Source organism: Myiozetetes cayanensis, unplaced genomic scaffold (assembly GCF_022539395.1).
Source record: "Myiozetetes cayanensis isolate MyiCay16 unplaced genomic scaffold, myiCay2020 scf10, whole genome shotgun sequence".
Lineage (NCBI taxonomy): Eukaryota > Metazoa > Chordata > Aves > Passeriformes > Tyrannidae > Myiozetetes > Myiozetetes cayanensis.
Genome location: NW_026086605.1, coordinates 2582588 through 2595930, shown reverse-complemented (window position 1 = coordinate 2595930; position 13343 = coordinate 2582588). Strand labels below are relative to the sequence as shown.

At 39.3% G+C, this 13343-nt stretch overlaps 1 protein-coding gene across 5 annotated transcripts in view; it reads right to left on the bottom strand.

Moving 5' to 3' along the window:
* Positions 1-564: 564 nt before the first annotated feature.
* Positions 565-13343, bottom strand: part of PLEKHA1 (pleckstrin homology domain containing A1) — a 32507-nt gene continuing 19728 nt past the window's right edge. For 2 of the 5 annotated variants that reach the window (XM_050338760.1, XM_050338770.1), the window contains exons 6-12: positions 11730-11861; positions 11320-11463; positions 10271-10339; positions 7803-7867; positions 6933-6996; positions 6512-6601; positions 565-3138 (exon numbers count right to left, since the gene is read on the bottom strand). In XM_050338760.1, the coding sequence (XP_050194717.1) occupies positions 2824-3138; positions 6512-6601; positions 6933-6996; positions 7803-7867; positions 10271-10339; positions 11320-11463; positions 11730-11861 (879 nt within the window). In that variant the 3' untranslated portion in view covers positions 565-2823. Of the gene's footprint in view, positions 3139-5275; positions 5381-6511; positions 6602-6932; positions 6997-7802; positions 7868-10270; positions 10340-11319; positions 11464-11729; positions 11862-13343 lie in introns of all 5 variants that reach the window. The other 3 variants (XM_050338794.1, XM_050338779.1, XM_050338789.1) reach the window with 3 other exon arrangements.

Here is a 13343-nt window from a genome sequence, read left to right as displayed (position 1 = left end):
TGCCTTATTTTAACACAGTGGGTTGAAATCTATAACCAGACAGAACTATTTGACTCCCTCTTCAGCACAGGGGCACAGAGTTCACAGTCTGATGTCCCAGTCAAAGAGGAATGTAGGGAACTGTGCACAGCCCATGTTCCAGGAAAGCATTTCCCAGAGAGAACCTTTCTTATGCAATAGCATAAACCCAGAAAAATGCATGTTACATTTTGTTTTCCTGGGGGATGGGGAGGGGGGGTTTCCCCTTTCAGATGGAGCCTGAGTGTTTCCAAATATTAACCTGACATTACCAGGCACCTCCTCTTCCCTTCCTTTGATGCAAAGGTAACCTGATGGACACCCTCTGCACAACACATAAAACTTGCACAGAAGGAACAGAACAGCAAAAGAAAACCAGCTCATTCTGTTCACCTTCTGTCTTAGGCTACACAATACTGATCAGATTTGAGGAATTAAAAAGACGTTATGGCTGGATAAAAGATAATCTGATCTCCTACACGCTGAAAAGGAATACGTTATTCTGATAAAACATTTCACGTGCAAAGAAAGTCAGCCAGATGTTACTTTTAAGTTACCCAAACTGATTTATTGACAATTTAAATGTGACATATTTACAGCACTGTTTCTAAAATAATTTAACAATTTTCATAGATTTATAAAAGTACTGATAAATAGGAGACCCTGACAATTACCAACCACAAATATTTTGCTATGCTACTGAACTACATCAGTAGTTCTTTTCTTTTTTTTCTCTTTTTTTACTTTTTCCCTCTTTTCATAAGTCCCATAATGGAGCTGCTTTACCTCCACCCAATGTGTAAAATTGCCAATACCAAAATATATTAAAATGACCATGCATCGTGAAAGCTGTACCAGAGCAAGTGAATTCAGATGTTAGACTACAGTAAAAATATTTCAATGCAAAGTGTCTTCCACACAGAACGTACTTGTGAAAAAATAAGCTTTTAAAGAGCTATTGTTTTATCTTTATAGAAATTAAGACCTACAATACTAGTACAGACATTTACAGTAACTTCCAATTCTGTGCTAGTTTTCACATATATCTAAAGAGTCAAACAAAACCAGTAATTTACAGATACCACTGCCTTAACACAGTGGTTAGTTAGCTTATGGATAAAACAGAAAAAAAAAACAAAAGAAGGTGCTGATATAATTTAAGGATTTGAAATTAACTACATTTCATTCTTATATGACACCAATTATTCTATGCTGGGATCAACAAATTGCTGTGGTAAAGCCATCCATATCTCTCAAGCAGGAAGCCAGTTTGGAAGTCGGAGAGAAGATGGACTTGAATGATATGTATTTTAGGTTCCAGTAGACAACAAAGGTATTGCAAAGCTGGACAATCTGAATCACAGTTAAGCAGCAGCACGAGATATTTGTGTGTGGTGGGGGGGGGTTGATTAAAGCAAACATTTTCTCAAAAATGATGAAGAAAAGTACACACCATCTAAATCCAACACTTGAAATGTAAAGGTTCTCCTCATTCGCATCACTGATGCCCCGCAACACAGCGTACACAAACAACAAATACTCACTTTTTAAACACACATATTGCACAGCCAGTGGGTGCAATACCAGAACACTGGTACCCCTAACATTAGCCCCCTGTTTTAAAAATAGCTGTTTCAAGCTATGCTGTCCAGAGCAACTCCAAGCCAACGCTCAAAATCATCGGGAATGGTCTGTGTACTTTGAGTAACCCAAAAGTGTTTCAACAAGGTGAGAGAAAACACAGGCACTTCAGATTATTAGTGCACCAAAAGTTATAGGCCACGACTGCAGGACTAGGAACAGTTCAGTACCAATAACAACAAAACTAAACAACGAGGTTTTCCACTGATCAATACAGAAACAAGAACTGTTCACAAAGCACTGGTAAGGAAACCACTCTCAAAACCAGTAAATGATACATTTAAACATTTAAGGAAACATAATTGCTGCAAAGCCTAATGTAACACAAACCCTACTTAGTTCAAAAGATCTAAAGTGTCCAAATTCCAAAGTCCAATTTCTCTTCTCCCCCCCCCACTCCAAAACATCACTACATGCAGTTCATTGAAATCCAAATGTGCAAAAAAGTTATAACCCACCTTTAGGAGTGCATCAAAAATAGGCTGACTATTCAAAATATTATTTTAGTGGAAATTTTACAGCACCATAGCTAGAATTCCAAGGGAGTTCAGAATTCTTGTTCTGATAACAAATCAGTTGACACTGCTGATACTAAAGAACAGAAGAAACATTTTGTGCATTTCCTGGTATCTGAAATTCATGGAGAGAAACAATTCTCATCTATGCCTAAAATCTTACTGTAGTTCAAGGTAAAATTAAATAATCACATTTGTTGGCAGTAAGTTCTCCATAATATAGCATTAGTTGCAAATTTAGTAAATTTGCCAGATTAGGAATTAAAAATTGCTGGTACTTTGCTTACTTGCAGAAGTGCCTTTTTTTTTTTTTTTTTGGTACATGTTTTGGGTTGGTTTTCTTTTCTAAATTGTGCAGTTTGGCCCCTCCCTAATAAGGGATTTACTATCAGGCTTTGAGAAAACGCCTGAGGTCCATTTCTGACCCTCAGCTGAAAGGCAAAATACAAACACATTATATATACACATGTGTGCCCACAAACACACACACACACACATATATATATATAATATAACATCAGTGTTCCGGTTTTTGTTGGGTTTGTTTGTTTTTTTGTTCTCATTTCCTATCATTTTCTTTGGTTCAAAGTCCGAGCAAGGAAATTAAGAGGACCGAACAAATGGATCGTTCTCCAAACGCTTCCAGTCCCTACACGTCACTGACTGGAAGGCTTGCATCATCCAGATCCACGAGGCCAGGATCCTGTTCCTGAGTGCCGTTTTTCCTCCGGGGTTCCCAAGGGCCCCGCTCAGTCACTTTGGGAGCTGATTCTCTTGGAGCGACAACCTGGACCTTGTAGCTCCCTGGCCTGGCCTTGGTAAAAGACTCGTGAAATCCTCGCTTCTCCAAGGCAGGGGGTTTGGCGTGAGGGGCTGGGACCAGAGGGCTGGAATGTGAGGAGGCTGCGGCTGGGCCGGCAGGACGGACAGCATGGCTGGGTTCGGAACCAGGCTCGGGATGCTCCTGGAAAAGAGGAGGACGCGTCAGACGCGGCCGCCGATGCCACGTGGGAAAGATGCAGTTTCAGGTTTCGCTCTCAGAAACAAAACCAAACAAAACAAATCAAGACAGAAAATACACGAAGCGAAGCATCAGCCACGGTAGCAGGAGGCAGGTGCTTTCTCGAGGCGGTGTAGTACTACGTGTGAGCTCACAGCAGGATGTGACAGCAACATCAGTTTCTTCATTTAAAGACATTAAATGTCTTAAATCAAGCACAGCAGCTCTTTACGCTTTGTAATATAGTCCAGCAAACTGAGGCTCCTCATTTTACTAAGGTGTTAAGTAAGCTTTTGAAGATAAACACTTCAAAGGCCATTGAAAGAGATACCTTTCCAAGAGAAAAGTGTATTCAAAGCTATTCATACAAATCAAATACTTGTATCCTAAATCCTGGAGTAATGCACATTATACTGTTCACTCTTCTTGGAGGAACCATATCTTCCAGGGACCAAAGAAAAATAGTAGCTATTGTATGTTATCAAGACTGTGTAACAATTTCCAGAGCTAATGGACCTAGAAAAGAAACTGATCTTTAAGCAATTCCTTCCAATTGTCAAGTTATTGTCTTGTGTTTAGCATTGTTAACTGCCAGTCTGTCGACCTTTAAGTAACTGAAAATAATCTTCCACCATTTACCTACTGAGAGAAACAAGCTCCCAGACTACCTAGGTCTGATTTAATTGTCTAAAACACCGGCAGAGAGTGCCATTTGAGATATTTTAGGGCAGCCTGCCCAACCTACAGCTGTAACTCCGGAACCAGAAGTTCCTCAGGTTGTGCAGCACATCTATCAGTTCTGCAGGGATGTCTCAAGCCCCCGAATGCTGCTGGATCCAGTTTTACATGCTGTGATCCAAACGCTGTGTGATGATGCAGTGAACTGTGTGTGTGCATCAGGAGCTGCAGCTGCTGCCACTTCTGCCATCACCAGTGTTAGTCCAGGAGCTAAAGGAATCTGACAACCCAGGGGCATTCACAAATCAAGGCACTTTTCAAGCACACTTGTTAGCAAAAAAACCACATCCCAGATGTGTGTCCAAGATGCAAATATACATACTAATTAAAATCCCTATTTTTTCACAGTAGTTTTTCTTAGAATGTTACCACATAAATTCATAAACTTAATCATAATGGATTCTGCCAAGTACTACCATTATTTCTTTTTATAAATGAACTAATAGTATTGGGTGAAGCTGTGCAACTTTTTTGGGACTTCAGTGTTGTGTGCCATTTCACTGAAGTATTTCACATTATTTACACTGCCTTATTTCATTTCATTATTCCACTGCCTTTACCTGAGGATACTCCACTTTAAGAAAAACATTTGCTTCAGGAGAACACATGATTCAGTGATTTACCTACTATCCTTCTTATTGTTATTAATTTTAGTTCAACAAACGGGACAAAAGGGATGTTAAGAAACGTCTCTATGATTTTTGCTAATCTGGCCTGAAGGATGCTCAGATTTTACTACCCACACTGGCTGTTTACTAATCACACAGTTAAGAAGCCGTGCTGCTGTACTACTCCTAAGTTGCACTGCTTTGGACAGTGTATTGATTATAAGGTTACAAAGCTTCTATGTTTGAACTAATAATTTCATGCAGGGGCTTACAAGCCATGCAAATCAGGCTAGAATGTGATCCTCCCAAGGAGTGGAGTTACAACGTTTTGTGTGCACGCATCTGGATTAGTCTTGTGGGCAGCTTCGACCTCACCTCGCCTCGGCGCAGTTTGGAAACAGATGGAAAGTAAAATGGAAACATGAACTCTCATGCAAAGTTAGCTTTAGTACTCTGCTGTTGCAGTGCCATCGGATCACTCACATTTAAATGTTTAGCACACTCTGAAGTGTAAGCAGCGGTTTTGCCGTTTTTAATTTTCAACTCATTTCAAAAAAGCGTGAAAAAATAAACCCCCCAGTGCAAACCTGTGAGCGAACGACATTATTGACGAGTTAGTTTTAAATGGTAATGACGACAGGTAGCGTTATTTTTTAGCTTTGGTTTGTTTGTTTTTGGGGTTTTTTTACAGTGCAAATTAGTCTCTAGCCGTAGCCCTCTGTTAAGAAGGCAAGTTTACATGAGAGCCCACATACGTGCTGCATTCACCAGTTCTTGATGTATACCTCTGTATACAAGGATTCGACAGCCTTCTGGCCTGCCGCATCTGGAACACAGTGCAAAGCTAAGATTAGAGTAACCTGGACTTGGGGAAAGAACAGAAAGAACAGAGGGAACAAGAAGTTGATGCAGACAGTCATAGCTACATTGCTCAGTTAGCCCCACATTAAAAGAAAAAAAAAAAAGAAAAAAAAATAAATAAAGCATACACCAAGAAAAGTTATCTGCGTATTTTCATTCCCCCCAAAACGGAACAGAATTTGTAACGGGAGGTTTTATTTAAAAGCAGCTCCCAAAAACACAGTTGAGAGCTTAGACTGAGTTACCAGAAACACAGTATGGGTGCAAAAGTAGTCAAAAGCCAGATTTAAATTGTTGTATTTCAGATTATGGGGGTAATGATATATTCAGCTTATTACAAAATATCCCAGAGCCAGAAAATGAAAACCATAGCGTGCAACATCTGAACTGTAAAGTATTCCATGTGCTAAATCTGGACGTACTTGGAGGCACTGTGACACCACAGTAACCTTCACTACTTGTCACAAGTTAATTTGGACTTTGTACTGAACATCTAATATGGTTTAAGTGCAAGCAGGTATGAAATGTTGGCTTCAGAAACACCCAGCTTTGTCACAGTGCCTCAGTTCAGTACCAGGAGATGCTGTTTTTGCTACATTTCCAACAGCAAAAACTAACTCATGCAAGCAGAGATCTCTTAGTTACTTTAAACTTGAATCTACATCTGCATATGCAATAAACTATCAACAATAGAGAATGACAATTTAGTAGTGAGAGTTGTTAAAAACAAATTAGGATATTATCATCTGATTGCAAAATGCAGCAACTAGCAGAAACACCTGAGAGGAAATTAGAAAGTTTCAATTTAACTTCCAAACTAGTAGTAGTGACAAAGGTCATATTGAACTCAGAGGAACTTTTCTAGGTTAGCACTTGCATAATCTACATGTTCGAGACAAACAATGCACAGAAAGTCACACACAGGTAGGACTAAGCCAAGGGCTCCACTAAAAACACCGAGTATTTTATGCCAGTCTGTACAAAAGTTCATGCAAAGAGGCTACATTACTACAGGACAGGAGAGAAGAAAGGCAAAAGGAAAACAAAACAAAACAAAACCAGTCAGAACTTAATGTGCACAAGTGAACAATCAGCTAATCACATCTTCTGTGGGGTGCAGAGTGACATACGGAGGCTGCTGATCTCCCAGGTCCCCGCTGCGCTACGATGGCCCCGGAGATTGCCTTGATCCAGCTGTGCATGTCCTCGGGACTGTCGGCCTGCAGCGAACAGCACACGGCACGGTTAGCACAGCTCAGCTCCCCCAGCATCCTGACCACCCGCACCACAGCAACAGCCTCACCCTGCTTCACCCTGCTGCTCAAAGCCATTGTGAATTCTGTCTCCTAACCCAGACGTTTTCTAAGTTCTTACCCTGAATTTACTGTTGCATTTATACAGTTACACAAAACAATCAATAAAACACACTGAACATCACCTTCCCTCTGAAAATCACGGCACAGTCAAAGCAAAGAAGCACTTCCATTTCAAAGCTGACTTTAACTATGGCAAGTCTCCTGGTTTTGCCCAAAGTTTAAAAGAAGAAATTACCTGCACATAAAAGGTTCGAGAAGTTGTTACAATTTCAAAGAGATTGTCTCTCATCATTATATCGCTGTAAATGAAATACAGAAATACATCAAAAGCAGGAACAACTTTCCCACTGTATTTTAACAAGATTCTAGGATGGGCAGAGAATAAGAGCATTTGTTGTCTGACTCTTGCATTCCTTGATCACTCTACTGTTGGTTTTCTGCTAACTTAAGCCTTAAGACACTTTAATTTATCAGTGGCATGCGTGCTACTACATACATTTCTAATCAGAACATTCTAAATCATATAATAAATTTTAAAATATTTACTGTTCTTGTCACATTTCTGTAAAATTTCTCACTTATATTTTGTTATTCCTCTGCTAAGCATTAGTCCTAAGCAGTAGGCTGCTAAAAAAAAAATTCAATATCCATCATGACTACTGCAAAGAGAATTATTCCCTAACATACTGGCATTTGGTGGGAGGGAAACAGCAGGATTAAGAGTGTTCTCATCCAGATTCAGACATTTGATGTGAGTTAATGTTCCTCTAAAGGTTTACAGATTATATAAGCAGAACAGAGACTCCTAAAATTGCTGGCTCAGATCAAACAGCACCCATGCATCTGTAACTCAGGATTCCAGGATTTGTTCCGCCCTTGTCCAAAGCATTTACATCCCACTGAACGTTACAACTTGGAAACACACACTAATATAGAACCCTTAAAACCAGATTTATGCACAAAACCAGGTCCTGTCCCATAAAGACAGACTATCCCACTTGCACACATCAAGTCAAGTTATTAAATAGTTCTCCAAGGGGCAGCCTGGCCACGACAAAGCAGGGAATGACATCCCATACAATGGCATCTGTGCTTCTCTCCTCACCTTTGTTTGCATTCCTGAACTTTATGGACCTCCTTAAGTGGTATAACCCTGAGAGGTTCCTTTTCCTGGAAAAATAAAAAGGCAAACATATTTCAGTGGAGTATACCTAACAGCCAGAACAGAGTCAGAAAGCCAGAGGTCAGCACAGCGCACTTACATAACTGAGATTTTTCAAGGCAGTCACTTTCGCAAAAGGTGGTGTCAACCAAGATTTAATTTGCTTTTGTAAGTATTAAACTAACCATGGCACTTTCAGTGTGGAGGAGGAACAAATCAAGAAGTAAAAAAACCCCTAAACATTCATTCCATACCATCATGGAGACAACCACCCCTCTCCTCTCCTCCTAACCAGGTCAGAAAATTGAATTTGCCTCAAGCAGCTTACTTCAGTAAAACTGTGATTATATTCAATTGCTATGAAATGCTTACATAGAAGATGCTTTATTAATTGTACTGCATGACATGGTTTTAAGCAAGATTAATTGTATTCTATACTTAATACAATTAAAAGCAATACAAAGAAACTAACCCTACAACACCTGTAAAAGAGCAGCTACTCCTAAAACACAAGAAAGTTCTGCTACCATAAAAAAATAAATGTCAAAGTTTCACACAACAGGAAAAAAGTGAGACCATTCAAACAGAAAGACTTTCACTTTTGCCATGACAGCATAATGTCACACATAATATTATTTTCCAGTGGTTGTTGCAGTAAACCACAAACAAACAACTTATTTTACCTCCTAATGTGTTTTCTTTAGGCAGTGGTACAATGGACTGCTTCAGCTGGCTACAACTCCCAGACAAAACAAAAGCTGTCAGCTCTGGAATGACTTTCTCTACCATTCCTACTACAGATGCTGAAGAGATTTATGTTGTTACAGCAAACAGCGAATGTCTCCCAAATATAACCATCTTCAAGTAGCAGCTTTCATTAGATCATTTGTTTCTACAGTACACCAAATGTAGAGAGTTTAAAACTCAATGTTTTCAGCTATTTTGTTCCTCTCATCCTCTCTCTGTGGTTCTTAGATTCATTCATCCCCCTACAATGAATTTTCAAAGCAGAGCATCAAAAGTGAACAGCAAGGCCATCTCTGCAGTACAGACAGCTCTTGTAGGGAAAGACCCAGCTCAGAAATCACCATTTTCTGAGTCTCATATTGCCTGTGTTCCACTTTGCTCCACCTGACTTACACGGGCTCTTCATCAAACCAGGGAGAGCAGGCTGGGTGTCAGGCAGCCACAGTCTGACTGGAGACTGCAGCTACTGGGAACTCAGTCTAACAGAAAGAAACTCTCCAGAACTACAAGTCTGGCGCTACATTATCTGATATGCCCTCCAACTGTATGAAACATTATCATGATTACGTTTCCTAACCATGGAATTCTTTGATTAACCACTGTAATACCTTCCTCAGACTGCAGCAAGGGAATATTAACCTGAAGAACAGGGGATACTACAAGATTTTATGTTGCTCAAGGAGCATGATGAAACACAGGCAGTGTAGACATTTCTACCATCTGGTATTCTCTCACACAGTACACTTCTTCACTGAGAATTTGTTTGTGAGCAACCTGCACTCAAATTTGTTTTTTAAATACAAATAGAGGGTTTATTACAGGCAATGAGTCAGAATTGTTATGCTGACATCTTAGCAAAGATAATGATGCAAGATCAAACTCCTGCTGCTGTTGGATACACCCTCATTATGAGTGGAGCCAAAGGTCACTCCAGTAACAGCCTGAATTTTGGGTTCTTGACATTTTATATCTTATGTTTGGCCTGCAAACTCAATTTACAATACTGTACAACGTAGACTTCATTCCTTAGGTACAGGTTTTCTTACAGTTACTAAGCGTGGGACTCCTTTTTTTTGGTAAAACCGATTGTCTGCAGAACCAGCCACCTAATTTTTAAAAGAAGTCTGAAGGCATTTAACCATGTGGTCAAAACGAGAGTGATGAGTGGGAAGAAAGGTCATGGAACTGAAACAAACTCTGCAAGAGTTGCTGCTGAACAGAAAATCAGAGTTTTTTGCTTTGTCTTGGCTGCTCTGCTGAAACAAGTGTGTGGGAACAGATCCCATCGTTTCTACGACAAAACACCTCATAATTCTATCTTTAAATTAGGAATTGCCAGGTTACGGTTTTGTCTCTCCCATAATGATTTGCTATTTCAAGAACACAATTAATTATTTGTGAGTGAAAAGTGACATAAAACACTAACACAAAAATCAGGGTGATTGTAGAGTATATCCTGTTACTGTTCTCCAGTGCCCTACAGATGGGTTCCCAAACAGACTGAAGTCCAAGTTTACAGCTGCCCTATTTTTTGGTTTATTACAGTACAAACTTCAGAGATGGAAGGAACAAACACAGCACAGCACATTTTTCAAATACAAGCACATTTATTTAGATTTTCTTGCAACTATCACTGGAAAAATAACACACAGTTGGAAACTTACCAGTTCAGACTTGAAATATCCTATTGTGTTTTCATCTAACTGAAAGTATCTCCTCTTCCAGTTCTTCATCTGTTAAAGGAAAAGAAATAAATAGTTATATATTTTACATATAAAATAAAATACATGTCATATATTATGCATATACTGAACTATATAATTCTCATATGTATAACATGATACAGTAAAATTAATCTTATTCATAATTATTCACTTTAATAATGTATTTATTATAATTTATAATAATTATAAATTTCATATTTTGTATGTGTGATGTGTATAGAGAGAGTCCCCAAAATAATTATGCAAGGCTCTGCTCAAATCTTTTTTGAAAACTGCAAAAATTAAAAAATCCAGAAGCTGCTATTTACTATTGTAAAATTTATTCAAACTGTAGAAACTCAGCAGTACAAATATCCTGGAGGAAACACTAACAGACAATACATTCCAGGTTTCTAGCTTATTTTTAACTAAAAAGGGAGTATTACAAAAAGAAGCTTCATAACTCAAGATAAAATGAGTCTGATAACTCAAAGATGGATATCTTGCTTAATCTGAACTACCAATTCCTTCTTTCGGCAAGGCATCACATGACTGGTTCCACTTGTGTCAATCAGCCTGGGAAGTTGTACAGTTCTTCCTCTGAACTGAAAAGTCAGCTTTTTGCAAACATTTTAGTGATTTTAAAGGCCTGCGTTGAGCTTTTCTCTTAATTCAGATGTTTTTAATGAGCAAAACAAGAATCTCTACGTAACTGCAGAACAGAACTCCCAGTTGCATGCACTGACCATAATGTGAAAGTCTGTGCACACACTTGGCCTCTCTAATATCTTCAACAACATAACACTGAAGAAAGTCATGAAAAGAAGTAAAACAGACATAAATCAAATGCTCCAGGAGGATAAGTTTTATCTTTACTACTACTGACAATATTAAGGATGGTTAATGTTACTGGTAATTGTGTGGGTTTTTTTATTTAATCATCTACTTGATCAGTACAACTACAACCTTAGGACCACTGTTCTTGAAGCACACTGATCTCCCACACTTACCACTGCTCCTTGTTTCACACAGTAGCCAGCTTTGATAATAGCATTATCTGGGGGATGCTTAGCAGCAAAATAAGGAAGGTGACTTTGTGACCGCTTCAAATAATTCCTGTCAGTCCCTTCACTGCACTCACTGACTTCTTCTTTCTAGAATAAAGCAGGAAAATAGAGAATACTCAGGTTTTATTCTAAAGATCAAAGAGAAACTATACTAGTTATAACAGGAAATACATTGTATCATGCCATGCCAATAAATCCCACTTCCAATTTGAAAGGACAAAACATTTTAACTGATTTCCAGAGACAACTGAGAGGCCCTCTGGGCAAGAGGAGAAGCTGACACTGTGATACACAACACTGTGAAACACAGCTTCCTCTATCAAATAACAACCCACTCGTCTGAAGGGTGTTACCTGGGTGGGTGTAATGATGGGAACACCACCAACAATTTCTGTCCTGTAAGAGACTTGCTTCTTTCCACCTGGGCTTTCAGCTTGACGATTTGCATTATCCACCTGACACAGAGGATCCGACTGCTTTGGTACCTGAAAGTGGAATTTGACAACTGACGTTAAGTTTCATGAAGAATTCTCCAGAATTCTGCATTTGTCTTCAGCAGGATTTAACAAATGTTCTCCAATTGTAAAAGGCTAGAAACAGCTTACATGAAAATCTGTTGTAATGACTATGGTTTATTCCTCAGAAAACTGGTGCCAAGAAAGACATTTCACTGGATGAAATCAGTTGCAACCTTTGCCAGAAGTTCTACACCTGATATTCAAGAAGCACTGCTAATTTTTGGAAGAACTGGTTCTTAATTTTTCAGTTGCTTTCAGTTTTAGTTATAAGTGCTTTATACTGGAAACATCCCAGTGCCCTTTGTCACACGGGGTGTCTGACCAGTGTGACATTTGTCCTCACAGGTACTTGGCATGAAGGCTGCATGTACTGCCCCCATTAATCCTACATATATTGCCAAATTCTGTCCAAAATGACCCTACCTACCTATTTCCAACTATCATTCACTATTGGATAATTATCTCAAACGTGGAACTAAATCAAAACTTCACAGGAATTTCATTTCCCCAGTAAATGTTTTGATCTAAAATGTTCACTCAACTTTCTGAGTTCATGCAGGAAGTAAACTTCTTTAACCTAAGAAATGCACTGACTGGCTACCTAAGACATTCTTATTCATAATTTCCTTACACCCCTAATATTAATATGGTAAATTTGAAGATATCAAGTCTCACATACAAATATCCCAGCCAGCACCCTACTTGGGTATTTACAGAAGGCACCCAAAGTCATTCAGAAATAAGGGACACACAAATTGTCTTTACACAGTGAAATATCATCTGAGACTGTGGCACATTCAAATCTTGAAATTGAACTGATCTAAACAAAGAAACACCAAAGCTACTTCACAGTCTGCTGTGACTGCAGTTCCCATGCCCAGGACTGCTTATTTTACAAAAAAAAAAAAAAAAAGCAGCCTGCAAAGAAGTACAAACAGCCCTGGGAGCCCAAATGTCAGCCCAGGACAGCTGGGCTGTCATCAGCAGCTTCATCCTCTCCTTTCCACTGTCCCCTTCTCTGGTGACTCCCTGAAGTGCAGGGAGTGACTCCACTCCCAGCCGAGTCTGGCACTGAGGGACTCCCTAGTGCACAGGGCTTGGAGCTACAGCTTTATGGGCAAGTGCTGCAGTTGTCACAAAGCCCTGCTCACAGTGCTGCAGACCAAGCCCACAGCCACCTCCTCACACCAAGGCATTTTCAAGCAGCACTCAGGCACTGATACACAATGTGCCGGCCTGCAGAGCCTCACAGCCATTCCCAAATTATCAGCACTCAAGAGCACTAAAATATGCAATGAGTCCTCTTGGAGGACTACAATCTACAGCAAGTAATGCTCATGTGAAAATTAATAATTGAATTAGCTTAATTATTTGATTAAATAATTGGCCGTATTAAATAAGCTGTGAACAGATTAACAGTTCAAAGGCTTGTTCCTTCAAAGATATAAT